This window comes from Taudactylus pleione, unplaced genomic scaffold (genome assembly GCF_031769625.1).
Source record: "Taudactylus pleione unplaced genomic scaffold, aTauple2 ptg000053l, whole genome shotgun sequence".
NCBI lineage: Eukaryota > Metazoa > Chordata > Amphibia > Anura > Myobatrachidae > Taudactylus > Taudactylus pleione.
In genome coordinates this window covers 32341712-32356089 of record NW_028284455.1, presented here as the reverse complement: position 1 = coordinate 32356089, position 14378 = coordinate 32341712, and the positions used below count along the sequence as shown (strand labels likewise).

The window sequence follows — 14378 nt, the reverse complement described above, 5'->3', positions numbered from 1 at the left end:
AAACCGTACGCATGCGCAGATGTGCGAACATCGCTCGGAACGAGCGTACTGACGCTTACGAGTGGCTCTGAATGAGGGCCTATATTCCTCCACAGGTTGATTACAAGGCTGCTCTGGAAAATCCTATACAATGCTATCTCTAAAAGGCAATTGACTTACCCGGATGGACTGTTTATTGTTGCCGGGGATTTAACAAAGCTAATCTAAAGTCTGTATTACCTACATTTTATCAGAATGTATTTGCTCCGACTCTAGGGGGTAACATTTTAGATCAGATTTCTTGCAGTGTTAAGGAGGCTTATAAAGTTATGATGTGTCCTCATGTTGTAAATTTGGATCATTTATCATTGTTTTTTGTCACAAAGTATAGGCCCCTGGTTAAACGTATGAAAGTGGAGAATAGATCAGTTTGTGTATGGCCTAAAGAGGCCTTGGCTAAGTTACAGGATTGTTTCGAGTCTACAAATTGGGATTTATTTGTTCTTCAATCCATGGAGGATTTGGGGGTTAATGTTGATTTCCTGGGTTCTTCTGTGTTATCTTATATTAGCTGCTGTATTGGTAATGTTACCATAATAAAGTATTTCAAACAATTTCCTAACGAGAAGCCATGGATGATCAGTGAGGTTTGTTCTCTGCTTGATGTGCGGAATCAGGCTTTTAAAGGCAGGGGATCATGAAGTGTATAAAGTGGCTAGATTGAATCTGAAGGGCTAAAAAGGAGTTTACAGAAAAAATTGAAATTCAGTTCAATAACGTACATGACGCTAGGAGTATGGGGAAGGGAATCCATGGCTTGACTGATTACAAGAGTAAATCCCTTTCTCCTGGCCCTGTTGATGCCTCTCTGGTAGAAGAGCCAAGTCAATTTTATGCTAGATTTGATAGGGATAATACCTCTTCTGTAATTAAATAACCTTTTTCAAGCGAGGAGCCTAAGTTAGTCCTCACTGAATGTGCGTTAGAAATAGTTTATTAGGCATTAGTGTCAGGAAAGTGTCCGGTCCAGATGGGATACCAGGGAAAGTTTTGAAAGGGTGTGCTAGTGAGTTAGCTAGTATTTTTACATACATTTTTAACTTGTCTTTGGCAACTTGTCCCAGAATGTTTTAAATCTACTGTAGTCGTTCCTGTTCCTAAAGATTCTAAAGTTACAAGCCTGCCATGACCCCTCTTATAATGAAGTGTTTTGAGAGGATGGTTCTGGTGCAAATGAAGGGTCATTTGCCTGCTGGCTGCGACAATTATCAATTTACTTACAGGCAAAATAGATCTACAGAGGATGCTTTGTTATCCGTGATACATTCTTCTCTTCAGGTGCATACACACGGCACGATGTGCGCCCTGAACGAACATCATCCCGTGTGTCCCCGGCAGGGGTGTGCTCAGTGTCGTTAACAACACTGAGTACACACACACTGAAAGAAATCAAGAACGATTTCGTTCAGTGCTGGGCTTCCTCGCTCTTCCCCAAACATGTCCAACCTGACAATATCGTCAGGTTGGACAGGAAGTTCGGACGATTAACGAAAACTACAAATGGCAAACGGGGGCGCGCATTTGTAGTTTTCGTTCATCGTTTTGGGACAAATACTGAACGATTTTTTTAACAATTTGTCGTTAACGACAAAACGTTAAAATAATCGTCCTGTGTACGCACCATTAGACATTTAGAGGAGCCTAATACTTATGTCAGAGTGCTTTTTGTCGACTTTAGTTCGACATTTAATATCATTGTTCCAAATACATTGGTAACTAAATTACGAAGTCTGGGATTCCCTGTATATTTAGGTAATTGGATCTTAGATTTTTAATCTATAGACCTCAACAAGTTAGAATGGGTAGCTTGAAGTCCTCTGCTATCAGAATTACGACTGGTACTTCTCAGGGGTGTGTTTTAAGCCCACTCTTATTTTCCTTGTTTACCCATGACTGTATTCCCCAGTCTAGTACAAATTTAATTATTACATTTGCAGATGATACGACTGTTGTGGGTCTTATTAAGGACAGTAATGAAGAGGTGTACCGCAATTAGGTAGCCAGGTTGAATAAGTGGAGTGAAGACAACAACTTTGTTCTTAATTAAAAAATAAACAAAATATATAATTATTGATTTTAGACAGCAGCGTAGGTCTGATTTGCTACCCCTTATGGTGCATACACACGGCCAGATTTTTCTACAGATCTGAATGATAACTATTTAAAAAATCGTTCAATCGTTCATATCTGAAGGAAAATCTGACATATCTGACATGTCTGGACGATAAACGATGAACGATGCGCGTTCCTGATGGTCAGATAACGATATCTGACATCTGATGTGTTTGCAGTCAGTTTTGGATGATTTCATTCATTTTAATGCAGTAAAAAATCGTTCATAGTTCAAATCGTTCATCTGACAAATCTGACCGTGTGTATGTGCCATTACTATCGATAACTTAAAAGTTAACAATTTTAAAATATTAGGCACTGTTATTTCCGATGATCTGACATGGACTTCTAATATTAGATCAATGGTGAAGAAGGTTCAACAGCGCCTATTCTTTTTAAGAAAAAAAAATTTGGTTAGATGTTATCGTTGTGTTGTTGAAAGTATATTGACGTACTGTATTACAGTCTGGTACGGAAACAGCACTAAGGGTGATCGTAAGCTCTTAGAGCGAGTAGTACGTACAGCTATGGGGATTATTGGTTGTGATTTGCCGTCTATTGAAGACATCTACTTTGAAAGTTGTCATCGTAAGGGAAATAGCATTGTACAGAATAGTCATCATCCTAACCATCATATATTTTCCCTCCTTCCGTCTAAAAGACGGTTCATAAACGGTGGATAAAAGTTTGAATATCTCGATTTAAGAACAGTTTTATTCCATCTGTTATAGTCATCCTAAATCAATCAATCTGTAATGGTAATATGTAATCATATGTGGGTGTACTGGATTGTAATTTCTTTGTTTCTTTTTGCAATGACAATAACTTTATATCGTATCGTATATCGTATCATATCGTATACTGAGTTAAAAAAAAATCACATTCTCCATGCATTTTGTCATTGCCATCTATTTTGAATCTATCAATCATTTAGGTTAAAATGAGCTTACACAACAAGGTAAGACATATTACTACATATTAAGATATACAGTTGATAACTGACAGTTCTATAGCAAGACACATAATCAGCCTATTGAGGATATAAATCATAACCTACCTGCACACAGCAGCGTAAGGGATCGGGACCACGCTCGGTCCCTCCATTAAACCCGGGTAATTAGTACCGCTCTCCCCCCATCTTGGCACCCTTAAATACAGTTGATAACGTACAGTTCTCTACAAAATGGTGACCTCTCTGCCATAGCTAACATGCCTAAAATGATAAATACAAAGTGAGCCCTGGGTCACAAAACAGATTTCCAGACTTAGGCCCGTATTCAATTGCCGGCGAAAAGTCCCGGAGTGATCTAAAGTAATTTTTCAACTTTTTATGACGCAGTTCACCTTTGGTGGACTGTCCCATGGCTGCTGCTGTGTTCCCGCAACTTTGCACCCCAAACCCCCAATTCTGCCCTTTTTTCCGCCTCCTTTCAGAGGCGAATCTTGTCCGCTGATTTGAAGGCGCAGACTTTTCACACCGGCGGAAACTCTTTACAATTGAATATGTGGAAAAGTTCTCGCCTGGCGAAATGACGTCACGGGCGATAACGTTTCGCCGGCAACTGAATATTTCCCAAAATATGGGAATATTATTTGGTTATGCACCCACACCAAAAGGGAACATAGGCCCTGATTCAGAGCCGGACGCTCTGACAGAGAGCTCGCTCTGAATCAGGGCCGTCCCTCCTTTTTGGAGCGGCCTCCTGGCCGCTCGCATAGCTGTGGGTGACCACCCACAGCTATAGCGAGCGGCCAAAATGATGGTCGCGATGGTCAAGACCATCGCGACCATCGGGCTTGTGACGAGACCCTTGTGGTAGGGTCTCGCTGCCGCAAGCCCTGGAGTGCTTTTGGCTCTATCAGAGCCAAAAGCGCTCCCACTGACATCACTAGTGATGTCAGTGGGGCCGGCCCCAGACGGTAGGCGTTCCCATGGGAACGCCTCCGTCTGGGCAGCCACGCCCCCGGCACGCCCTCCAAAGGGGGCGTGCTGTCAATCACCATCGACAGCACGCCCCCTTTGGTGCGAGACCCATAACGACGGCTTGGCCATCGTTATTCGGGTCTTGCGCATGTGCACGACGGAGCCGCCTCTGTCGTGCGCATGCGCACTTGGGAAACATAGACCCGCTTGCAAGCGCTCAGCGCTCGCGAGCGGGTCTGAATCAGGCCCATAGAATCATAATGTGATGATGACAGCATTGAGTTCTTGTCTGCACAGAAGCTTGTTAAACAGCTTTCAATACATTTATTATATTAGACATAGACAACCACTCTGCCAAAAAGACTACGCCCTAGAACTAGTATATTTGCTTTATGTAATAAGTTGGGTTTTGCTTTGTCAAAGGGCTGTAGATGCCTGTAAATAAGACATTAAAATGTTGCATTAACGGTCATTTCAGAGTTGGTAACACATTAATTGTTTATATATGTATTAGTGCCTCCTTACCACAATGGTGTCATGCTCTCACGTTTCAGACCAGAGTTTTTCAAATTGTGTGTAGCGACACCTTAATGTGTCATGAGTTAGTCCCTGGTGTGTCACATACAATGACAGTGGGGCAGGTCCCACAGGAAGCGCTCCGGCCAATCAGCAGAGCAAGGGGAGGAGAGTGTGTTATCCCACTCTCCCCGCTGTCCCACTGGATACTGCGCAGGCTTGTCAAAACAAAGTCCCATTCCCCCCTCTCTGGCATCCTGCAGCACCAGAGAGGAGCTGCGAGCAGGCAGGTTGCCGCAGCAGGGCAGCATCTCAGCATCATGACAGCTATCACGGAGAAGAGCCAGGAGCACACAGCTGCAGACCCAGTAGGACCAAGAGGAAATGAAGGGGAAAGGAGTTCAAAGGTAAGTGATCTACAATGGTTAAAGAAAACGGTATGGAAAAGTGAAGTTTGGAACATGAAGAACTGCTAGGAATGAGTGCTTTTGGTATAAGAAGCTTAATTGACATTAATTTATATATCTTTAAACTTTTTGTGGCTATAAATGCTCAGTGTGTCACGGCAGAAAAAAGTTCCAGAACCACTGTTTTAAACAATATCTTGGCAGCAACTCTAGTAGACCTTCCCATCATATGCCACACATAAAGATCTGTGCTTACACACCTTGGGGCTGCAGTCAAGCTAAAAAGGCTACCCCTCGCACGATCCAGGTCCCGAGAGACTCTGATAGCGCCAGGCATCTTTTTTGCCAAAAATGTGTCTAAAGGTGCCCATACACGGTGCGATATAGCAGCCGATCCGACGGATTGGTACGATATCGCTGCCATATTGTACCGTGTGTGGGCATGATATTGGATAGTGCGCGCTCCAGTGGGGTCGTGCATTGCACCTCCAGATCTTACTGCATGTTCACTCGATCTGGTGATGCGATGTACGATCCCATGCAGCGCTATGCGCCGGGGGTGCCGGAATTTCGGGCGGTCGGGCAGCGGATCGCTCCGTGTATCGGCCGTCGGATCGGCCGTCGCAGCCAAGGTGCCTATCGCACCGTCTATGGGCACCTTTAATCACAATTACTCCCCTGATGTGTTCAGTTTAACTTGCTCGGGTGAGCCGATGTATGTCTGAATCCACTGACCTTTCCTTTGGCCTTTTATCCACCATGTGACTGATGTAGAATGAGCACTGCGCTAGTCACTGTAGTGTACTTAGCATATCTTCGCACTGCAGATGCCCAGAAAGTGAAATGCTTGATTGCAGAGTGAACTGTTTCATGGATGCCTCATGATTTATAAAACACATATGGGAAGGGGCATTCTTACTAGGGTCATTTTGGGAAATAAGGGTGATATGTGTAAGATTTTTCACATGGGCCCCCTCCTCACCAGAAAAATTATGCTGGAGCCTGTGCAGAAGATTAAAAACCTCTAGCACAGCGCCACAGTCCTATCTTATGTGCAGATGCCAGAGTCATTTTGTCCTCATTTTAGAGACAGTCAGAGCACTCAGGCCCTCATTCAGAGGCAGTCGGAGGATGCAAGCGGTCGCTCAGAAACTGGGCGGCCGCTTGCATCCTGACCGGCCGCCTCTGTTTCGGTCGTTAGGCTGTGGGTTAACACCCACAGCTCTAACGACCGCTAGGGTGATGGCCATGACCATCGCGACCATCGGGGCTTACGACGAGACCCTAGGGTAGGGTCTCACTTGTCGTAAGCCCCGGAGAGCTTCTGGCTCTGTCAGAGCCGGAAGCTCTCCACTGACATCACTAGTGATGTCAGTGGGGCCTCCCCCAAACGGCAGGCGTTCCCATGGGAACGCCTCCGTTTGGGCTGCCACCCCCCCGGCCCGCCTTCCAAACGGGGCGAGCTGTCAATCAACATCGACAGCTCGCCCCCTTTGGAAAGAGACCCGCTACGACTGGCGCTGTTGGTCGTAGCGGGTCTCACGCATGCGCACGAAGGAGCCGGCTCCCTTGTGCGCATGCGCACTAGACAAACATCGAGGCGGCCGTGCGGTCGTAGACCGTACGGCCACCTCTGAATAAAACCCTCAGTCCCCTAACCACCACAAAGAGAGTGCAGAAAATGCGACATGGGGTCCGTGTGTGCTGCACACCCTTCAACACATTATACAAATACTACTGGTTCTCACATACATAGAGTTCAGTAATATTGTGTTCATGGAAATGTGTCTTATTAGACCAGCACTTATGTGCACGTTTGTTAAGAGGTGAATATTTTACACCTACTATAAAGAAGGTGCAAACACTCGGATAATGATGACTTGTTGCCTACAACTCAGCATATTTTCAGAAATAAACAATTATTGAATGCATTTTGGGGTAAATTTACTAAGAATTGTGTCCGATTGAGATTGGCCGATTATAAACTCAATTTGCATTGATGAAACTCGGGTGATTTTAGGCTTCTGAAACTCTCAAATTTACCAAGAATCATGATTAGCTGAGATCGTGTTTTCCTATGGTGTATGTGATTGAGATTTCTCATCCGAGTTCCCTGAGGCTGACTGCATTGAAACTCTCCCGAACAAGCAGCCCGCACATATCGGTGAGATACAGTATGTGCAGGCTGCTTGTGTGTTTTAAAAGTATTTAAATGGTTAATGTTAGAAAAAAGCATAACCAGTCCTAGTCTCCTGAGTCAGTCCTGGTTATAAAGATACGGGGAAAAACACGAGTAGGGTTTCCCTGTATTTTATGAACCAGCACTGGGCTCCCTGAGCCAGTCCTGCTTTTAAAAATAAGAAAATAAAATAACCAGCACCGGACTCAATTCTAGCCAGGGTGTAATGCCACAGCCAGGGTACCCTCTCACAGGGTCAACCCGGCCAAAGCATTAACACCCCAAGTTAGTCAGCTCAAGCCGGGGATCTCAGGGGAGGTGGGGACCCTGCCAAAAGTGGGGTCCCCCGTCTCCCGAGCACCCCAGGCTTACGCTGAAGCCCGGGGCTCTTCACTGCACCCCTGGCCGGTGAGTGCAGGGGTAATGTTGGTGAAAATAGAATGAAACTATTGTTTTTTCCATTGGAACTACAGGTGCCTGCCCTTTGGCACTTGTGGAACTCATGTCTCGGCACCCTTTGTGGCTAGTCTGAGGATAGTTTATGACAAGTCATCATCAGCACGTATCTTACCTGCCCTGCACTAGGTGCAAAGGATATGCCTCCTAACAGGTGTACATGCAAATTATTGCTGTTCCACATTTCAGTGAATGTCATTACTGAACTATAATGTCATTACTTGCCCTGATAAGGACGCCTGTTCCCAAAATTGTGCCACCTCTTTGGTCATAACATTTTATAGGTGCGGGTCTGCAACTGTGCATATACATATGTACGCATTCTGGGAAATAACATGTTACACTATGCAACCTGGTGTAGTACTCACTCTGTATTAACACTATGGAGTGTACAGACAATGTAGCCAATAGCATTGACTGATAAGCAGACTAGGAAGCCAAAAAAATGGAAATCCCAAAGTACCTGTATTTTAGGTTTAGTGTTGTACAGAATACAGTTCTAGGAATTAAGGACCATCTCCATTCTATGACCTATTTTGTATATAATGCAGTGAAGTTATTATTCCTCTTATTTGGTGCTCTCTCAGAAACTAAGCAACTCAAACATGCATAAAATTCACAATAAACTAGTCACACTACAGCGTAAACTCTTAGCTATGAGATTAATCAATTTACCAGTGAACAGACTATTAATAAGAACAAAATACATTAGTCTTTACAGACCTCGAATTCTGCAGTCTCAGATTACGGAGACCCAAAAAACTTTGCTCATCCCTCAAAAAGGAAGAAAAATGTACGAGGAGTAAAAGTGGTAAGTGCTTACCGCCAGCTTTCTTTTTGTCTGCAATTTTCTTAACAAGCCATTTTTTTGTTTCCTCGTTGACATCCTTCACAAGCTCAATCACGACCAATGGTTTGAATTCAGGCTCCAAATGAAGCTCTTCCTTAAAAGGGCCTCTTTTCATTTTGGGATGAGATCTGTGCTTTAAAGACAGCCAACTAGATCAGTGTCAGCTTTAAAATAAAAAGAGATTCTAAATAGCCTAACTTAATGAGAAAACAACTTAAACAGGTTTTGAAGATAGGTGCTCCTGGTAAAAAGAGGTTACATATGTCAATATCCACCTCAAACTATCTCAGGCAACTACTGTAAGATCATAAAATATTCACAAGACGAAAGCAAACTATCATCTGCCCCATGCAGCTACAGAATTGGTGATGACATAATTGTGCAACTATAGCATTTTGCAAAGCAGTGGCCTTTCAGACATTGAGTGTTAAAATATATTACACACAGTAATAAAGCAGGATTATGTTGCAAACTGAAAAAGCACAGACATATTTTAATAAATTAATTGTAGTTTTGCTCAATATGTAGCAGAGACAGAGAGTACTCTAAGGCGGATAGTAAAGAAAATTTGCTGGATACAGCTCAAAAACATGTGATTTCAGGGGTACTCAAAAATATTAGGGATCCCCAGCATTTAAAAATGAGGGACCTCGACAGACAACAGATATTCCGATTTATGCCGAGGTCCTCCTTTTCCGACCGCAAAAGTTGCTAAACTGTCGGATTTACCAAGCTATGGAATGTGAAGCTTTCCGGAGATTGTCTCTATCCGCTAACGACATCTGAAGATTGCGTTATAGGCGACTATATGGCAGATTTTACAGGAGCCACTGATGCATGTGCTGGTTCATGTGAAGTTGAGTCATAGCGTAAGTTATTACTCTGCTTCCAGCTATTCGCTGGGGCAGGCTCTTAAAGCCCGTGTACTGGTAAGAGTATTATATTAAATTTGCGAGAATTTTAATTTATACTTTGCGAATTTAGTCATTCTAATCATATTCCATGAGCAATTAAAATGTTGGATATGATAAATGGGACCCTAAAGATGGGTACGATGTGTACCTGCCGATGCGACCCTCGCTCCCAGGCCAACATATTGGGTAGTCCGTACAACACACGGCGATATGGTGCCCAGCTGCCAGATATGCCAGTCCCCACCGCTAAGCACTGCTTGGGATCATTAGCCGCATCACCTGATCTTTCTGCATGTTCAAAAGATCAGGCGAAGCGACTGAAGACCCCACGGGAGCGAGCAATGCACTATACAGTGCAATCACACGGAACGTAATTGACAATAGGTCGTTCCAATGCGTAGAATCGTTTGCAATATCGTTCCGTGTGTAGGGGACTTAAGGGAGCTAAGCACCAACAAAATAAAAATGTGCTGCTATCCATAATAATGTACATTGATTGACCTGTATAAGTTAGATAAAGAAAAGTGTTTAGCAGGTTACAGCAGGTTACTACACATTCACATTTTGTTAATAATTCATTCACCAAAGTGTACTCTTCTGTTTGTACCACCTGACGTGTTACCCTACTGCAACAAATGATGTAACAATGTTTATATCAAACATAACTTTTTGTATACTATACACTACAGCCTGTGGTGGCTAGTTAGATAGAGTGAACTACAAGCCCCAGCATGCATTGCCATAGACATTTTAGGACTTGCATCCAACAACAGCTGAAGAGCCACCCCTGGAAGCCTAGCATATAGTTAAAGACAGCCGTTTCCTACTTATTCATACGCTATACTTACTTCCCCCGACAGCACTAGTACTCACATCCAGGCAGGAGAATCACACACGGCTGGATCGGAGGAAGGGACTAGCGTTTCACATTCAGCACTTTCTCACTGCTTCAGAGTTGTAGCTACAAGAGAAAAAACGCCTTATCTCACATAGTTTTTCTATACCGGCCATTTTTCCGAAGACCAAAACTCTTTAAACCCTAAGCATCGAGTCTGACAAAATGTCTCCGAAACTATTCACAAGCCAGTAACACTATTTGTCCCTCTATTGTCCACACAGTGACAGCTGACGATGCAGCCCTTAGTGTCTCAGCTCTTCTCCGATCTGATTGGTTCCCTGTCTGACAGGAGGGATGATGACTTGGGAGTGTGTCTGTATGAGTCAGTCACCACCATGCACCACATACAGGTACCGCTGCATTCCTTTCTACAACGCAATCACAGCCACCTTTACATGATGTGCAAGATGTAAATGTCATTCATTATTTGTGGGTGTATACTAACAATGTTTGCTCATTGCTACTATTTCCCATGTACAATAAACTGAACTGAATTAGTGTGCCAAAAGATCAAACTACATTTTAGAACATTTATAGGGTGATTTTGGTAGCTTGAAAATAATTCTGAAAATCAGGATTAGAACATTATCACAAAGTGGAAAGGAGTCACAGGGCTATTAAAGTAATTTGATCAGATTTTATTAAACGAGATGTAGTCAGTTTAACGCTGAACGGGATGCCGGAATCCCGACATCAATTGAGATGCCGACACTGTAATCCCAACAGCCGGCATCCTGAAGTATAGCGGGCCGGGTTAGCTTGTAACTGTGGGGGGGAGGGTTAGGTTTAGGCACCACCAAGGGTAAGGGTTATTCTGCGGGAGGGGGAGGTTAGGGCTAGGCACCACCGGGGTGGGGGAGGGGGGTTAGGATTAGGTTTCGGCACTACCGGGGGAGGGTTAAGTTTAGGCACTAACAGGGAGGGTTAGGGGGTGGGGGGGAGAGGGTTAGGATGCAAGAAGGGAGGGTTAGGGGGTGAAGGGGGGGATTAGTATACTTACTAAGCCTCTGTCAAGATTCTCAGCATCGGGATGCCTTTGTTGGTCTTTTGACAGCCGGTATCCCGACTGCTGGTCTCACATACCCAATCCTTTTTAAACACATAGGGCCTGATTCAGGTCTGCACGCAAATGTCATCACAGCTGCGAACTCTCACTTTATCACATTTAATGAATCAATCGCCGTTTCCAGTGCTTAGAGGCGCCCACTGATAGCATCTCACATCCGCCGTTCACACACAAAAACTGAAACATTGAACGCAAATCAGGCGACCACCAGCCTAATGAGTAAGTCTAAGCTGTCTCAGACATATCGGGTCTCCAGACACCTAGATGGCTCTCCTGCTGTGAGCAAGGACACAATGGCTAATATATGTACGCTCCGAAAACAGTGTTCAAACGGTCTGACATGCCTGCGTTTTTCTATCCACCCCCCATTACCTCTCATAAATGCTGACTACCTGTCACTCACTTTTCAAATTAAGCCTCTATGCGAGAGTAATAATAATTCAACCTCTGAGCGTGGGTAGTGCGGATAACACACGTGTAATGTATAACAATCTCTCGTCGATCTGCATAAATTTCGGAATTCCGTCCACATCTGAATCAGAGCTGTCATCAGAAATTGTGGGACCCAATACAGATGAAACAGGCAGGACATAGAGGGCAGAGACACCCATAGGAAACTTCTGTGTGCCTCTTACTGTGGAAACAGTAAGTATAGCAGGCATGGCAGGGGTATAATGGAAGCAGGGGGAGGAGGGGAATAAAGGAGGAGGAGAATTGCAGACGAGGAATGGAAAAGCCGACAGGAGATGAGGGTCTGGGGCATGCAATTCTTGTGCCCTACCCCTAACTTTTAGTAGAGATGGTGTCCAGGGAAGGTGCCTTCTCGGGTGAAATCTCCAGAGGGATGTATGTCTGTGAGCGGATGCACCGTGATGTAGAGGTTCCACTGCGCTATCCGTTTACTGAAGTCGGGATGTGTATAAGGGGTGTGAGTGACAGGGGGTTCCCAACAGTGCGTTGATGATCCTGACAGCAAACTGCATTGTACGCTCAGGCAGACATAAGAAGCAGTTGTGACCGAGTAACATAGCATTTTGCTTGTAGATACACCCGCAGTTGCACACAGAATACAAGCTTGCCCATATTTTAATCAACAGAAGCTGCCCGTGCGTCCTATTCGCATCGCTGTGCGAATAAGATGCATTTGAAGGGAAAATGTCGCACAAAAAGATTTTCAGTGCTACCGAGTCACGCCACGGCAAGGCGAAACTAGAAGGGCTGTTTAACGCACAGTTGTAAGGATATCCATGCTTGAGTCCAGATGGTTAAGTCAAATTAACTGATGTACTAATTAAGTCACCTGTGCTCAAGCATGGATGTCCTTAAAACTTGGACAGTAATGGCAGAGTTTGTGAACCTATGCAGTAAGAGATGTATATTACACATCTTGTAAACTTTGAGCACTGTAGATTCTGACCCTGTGAGAGGTGCAAAAACAATGTTGGTGCTTTCCTCCACATGGTTTCAGAGTACCCTCAAAGCTACGATTTTTAACGATCCGTGCGACTATAATACATCTACCCTTTTGTCACATAGTAGTGCCTTTTATTCACGTTATGTCACACAATAGTGGCCCATACGGATGACCATCGGTAGGTTACCCATTAATGTCGACCATCGATGGTACCATTGGTGGATAATATTGAATACCACCATCCATTTCAAATTCATCAACCATTAGTGGTTAACCATTGATGTCACGTTATGTCACACAGTAGTGATCCTTATTCATGTTATTGTACAGTTTATGTCACGCAAAGCCCATTCACGGTATGTCATACAGTAATGGCGCTATGGCGGACCCTGATTGGCTATACTTAACTACTGTAACTGCACAGTAATACTGTACTTACTACGCACAAGGCGCTGCCTCAGCCTTTGTAGACATTGGGGATCTCTCCTTACTAAAATGCTCCAGTGCTGTTGGAGCGAGCGTATCGAACGATCTCAGCCTACCTGGGCCTGGATATTGCGTCAGGAAATCAGGAAAGGAAAGGATATTGCGTCAGGAAATCCGGCACTTCTCAATGTTATTAATGATTGGCTGATCCCGCCACTGCACAAGGATTTTCAGCTCCCTCCATGAATATGGCCGCTGCCTCACAGCCATTTTGTAGGGCGCAGGATGTATTGGGCCTGTCAGGGCTGACTGTACTATTGTATTCTGTACTGCTATAGCTATCCACTGCTGTATTATCACTGTAGTTTTGATCAGTGGAGCACTGACCACCCAGTGGTGAAGCTGTGTATTGCATGCCTTGGATATTATCAAGTATCACTGCGCCTTACTGCGCCACGCCGCACTATTCTCATGCCGCAATTTAGTAGCCTGTATGGCGCGCTATGAGCAAAGATGTAGCAGGACACATCTGTATTACCTTGTCTAAACTGCCTAGCAGAGGCTAACCTAGTCTAACTTATAAATACTGTGGTAGAATGAAGCTAGATGGCATTGGTGAGTCACTGATTCTGTGCTGTGATGGTGGCATCCGACCACACCTATCTGCTGCCCAGAGGATACAAGCCAGTGGGCCATACCTGCAAGACTAGCTGCCCTTGCTAGTTAGGGCTGAAGAAGTGACGTAATGTCCTGAATAGGGGGTAGGTTGTTTCTTATTTTCTGTTACTGTATGCTGACAATATTAAAGCATATTTTTTTTTAACCCAGACAGTTTGTATGGTGACCCTTATTTGAGCACCCAAATACTGCACCTCTGACCACTGTACTGAGCAAATTACGCCAGAATCTCTCATTATGGTGGAGAATTGGCTTGCAATTGAGATCTACACATAAATATGTGGAGTGCAGCAGCAGTGTAATGGATAATATGGATACTTTCTGCATAGCAGCAGTATATTGGAAACAACGGGATGTAGTTATAATACCGACGCCCAGGAAGACGTCTGACGGAATCCCAGCGTTGAAATCCCAACATAGGACTAATGATAGGCGTCTAAATCCATACACCTATCTTTAGCCCGATGACGGAATCACGACAGGTAGCTTCCCGAACGAA

General features: G+C 44.3%; 1 protein-coding gene across 7 annotated transcripts in view; it reads right to left on the bottom strand.

Moving 5' to 3' along the window:
* Positions 1–14378, bottom strand: part of ANO10 (anoctamin 10) — a 319184-nt gene that overhangs the window by 281909 nt on the left and 22897 nt on the right. For 2 of the 7 annotated variants that reach the window (XM_088463625.1, XM_088463666.1), the window contains exon 2: positions 8457–8616. In XM_088463625.1, coding sequence (XP_088319751.1) covers positions 8457–8616 — 160 coding nt within the window. Of the gene's footprint in view, positions 1–8456; positions 8633–10245; positions 10352–14378 lie in introns of those variants that run through there. The other 5 variants (XM_088463661.1, XM_088463645.1, XM_088463635.1 and 2 more) reach the window with 5 other exon arrangements.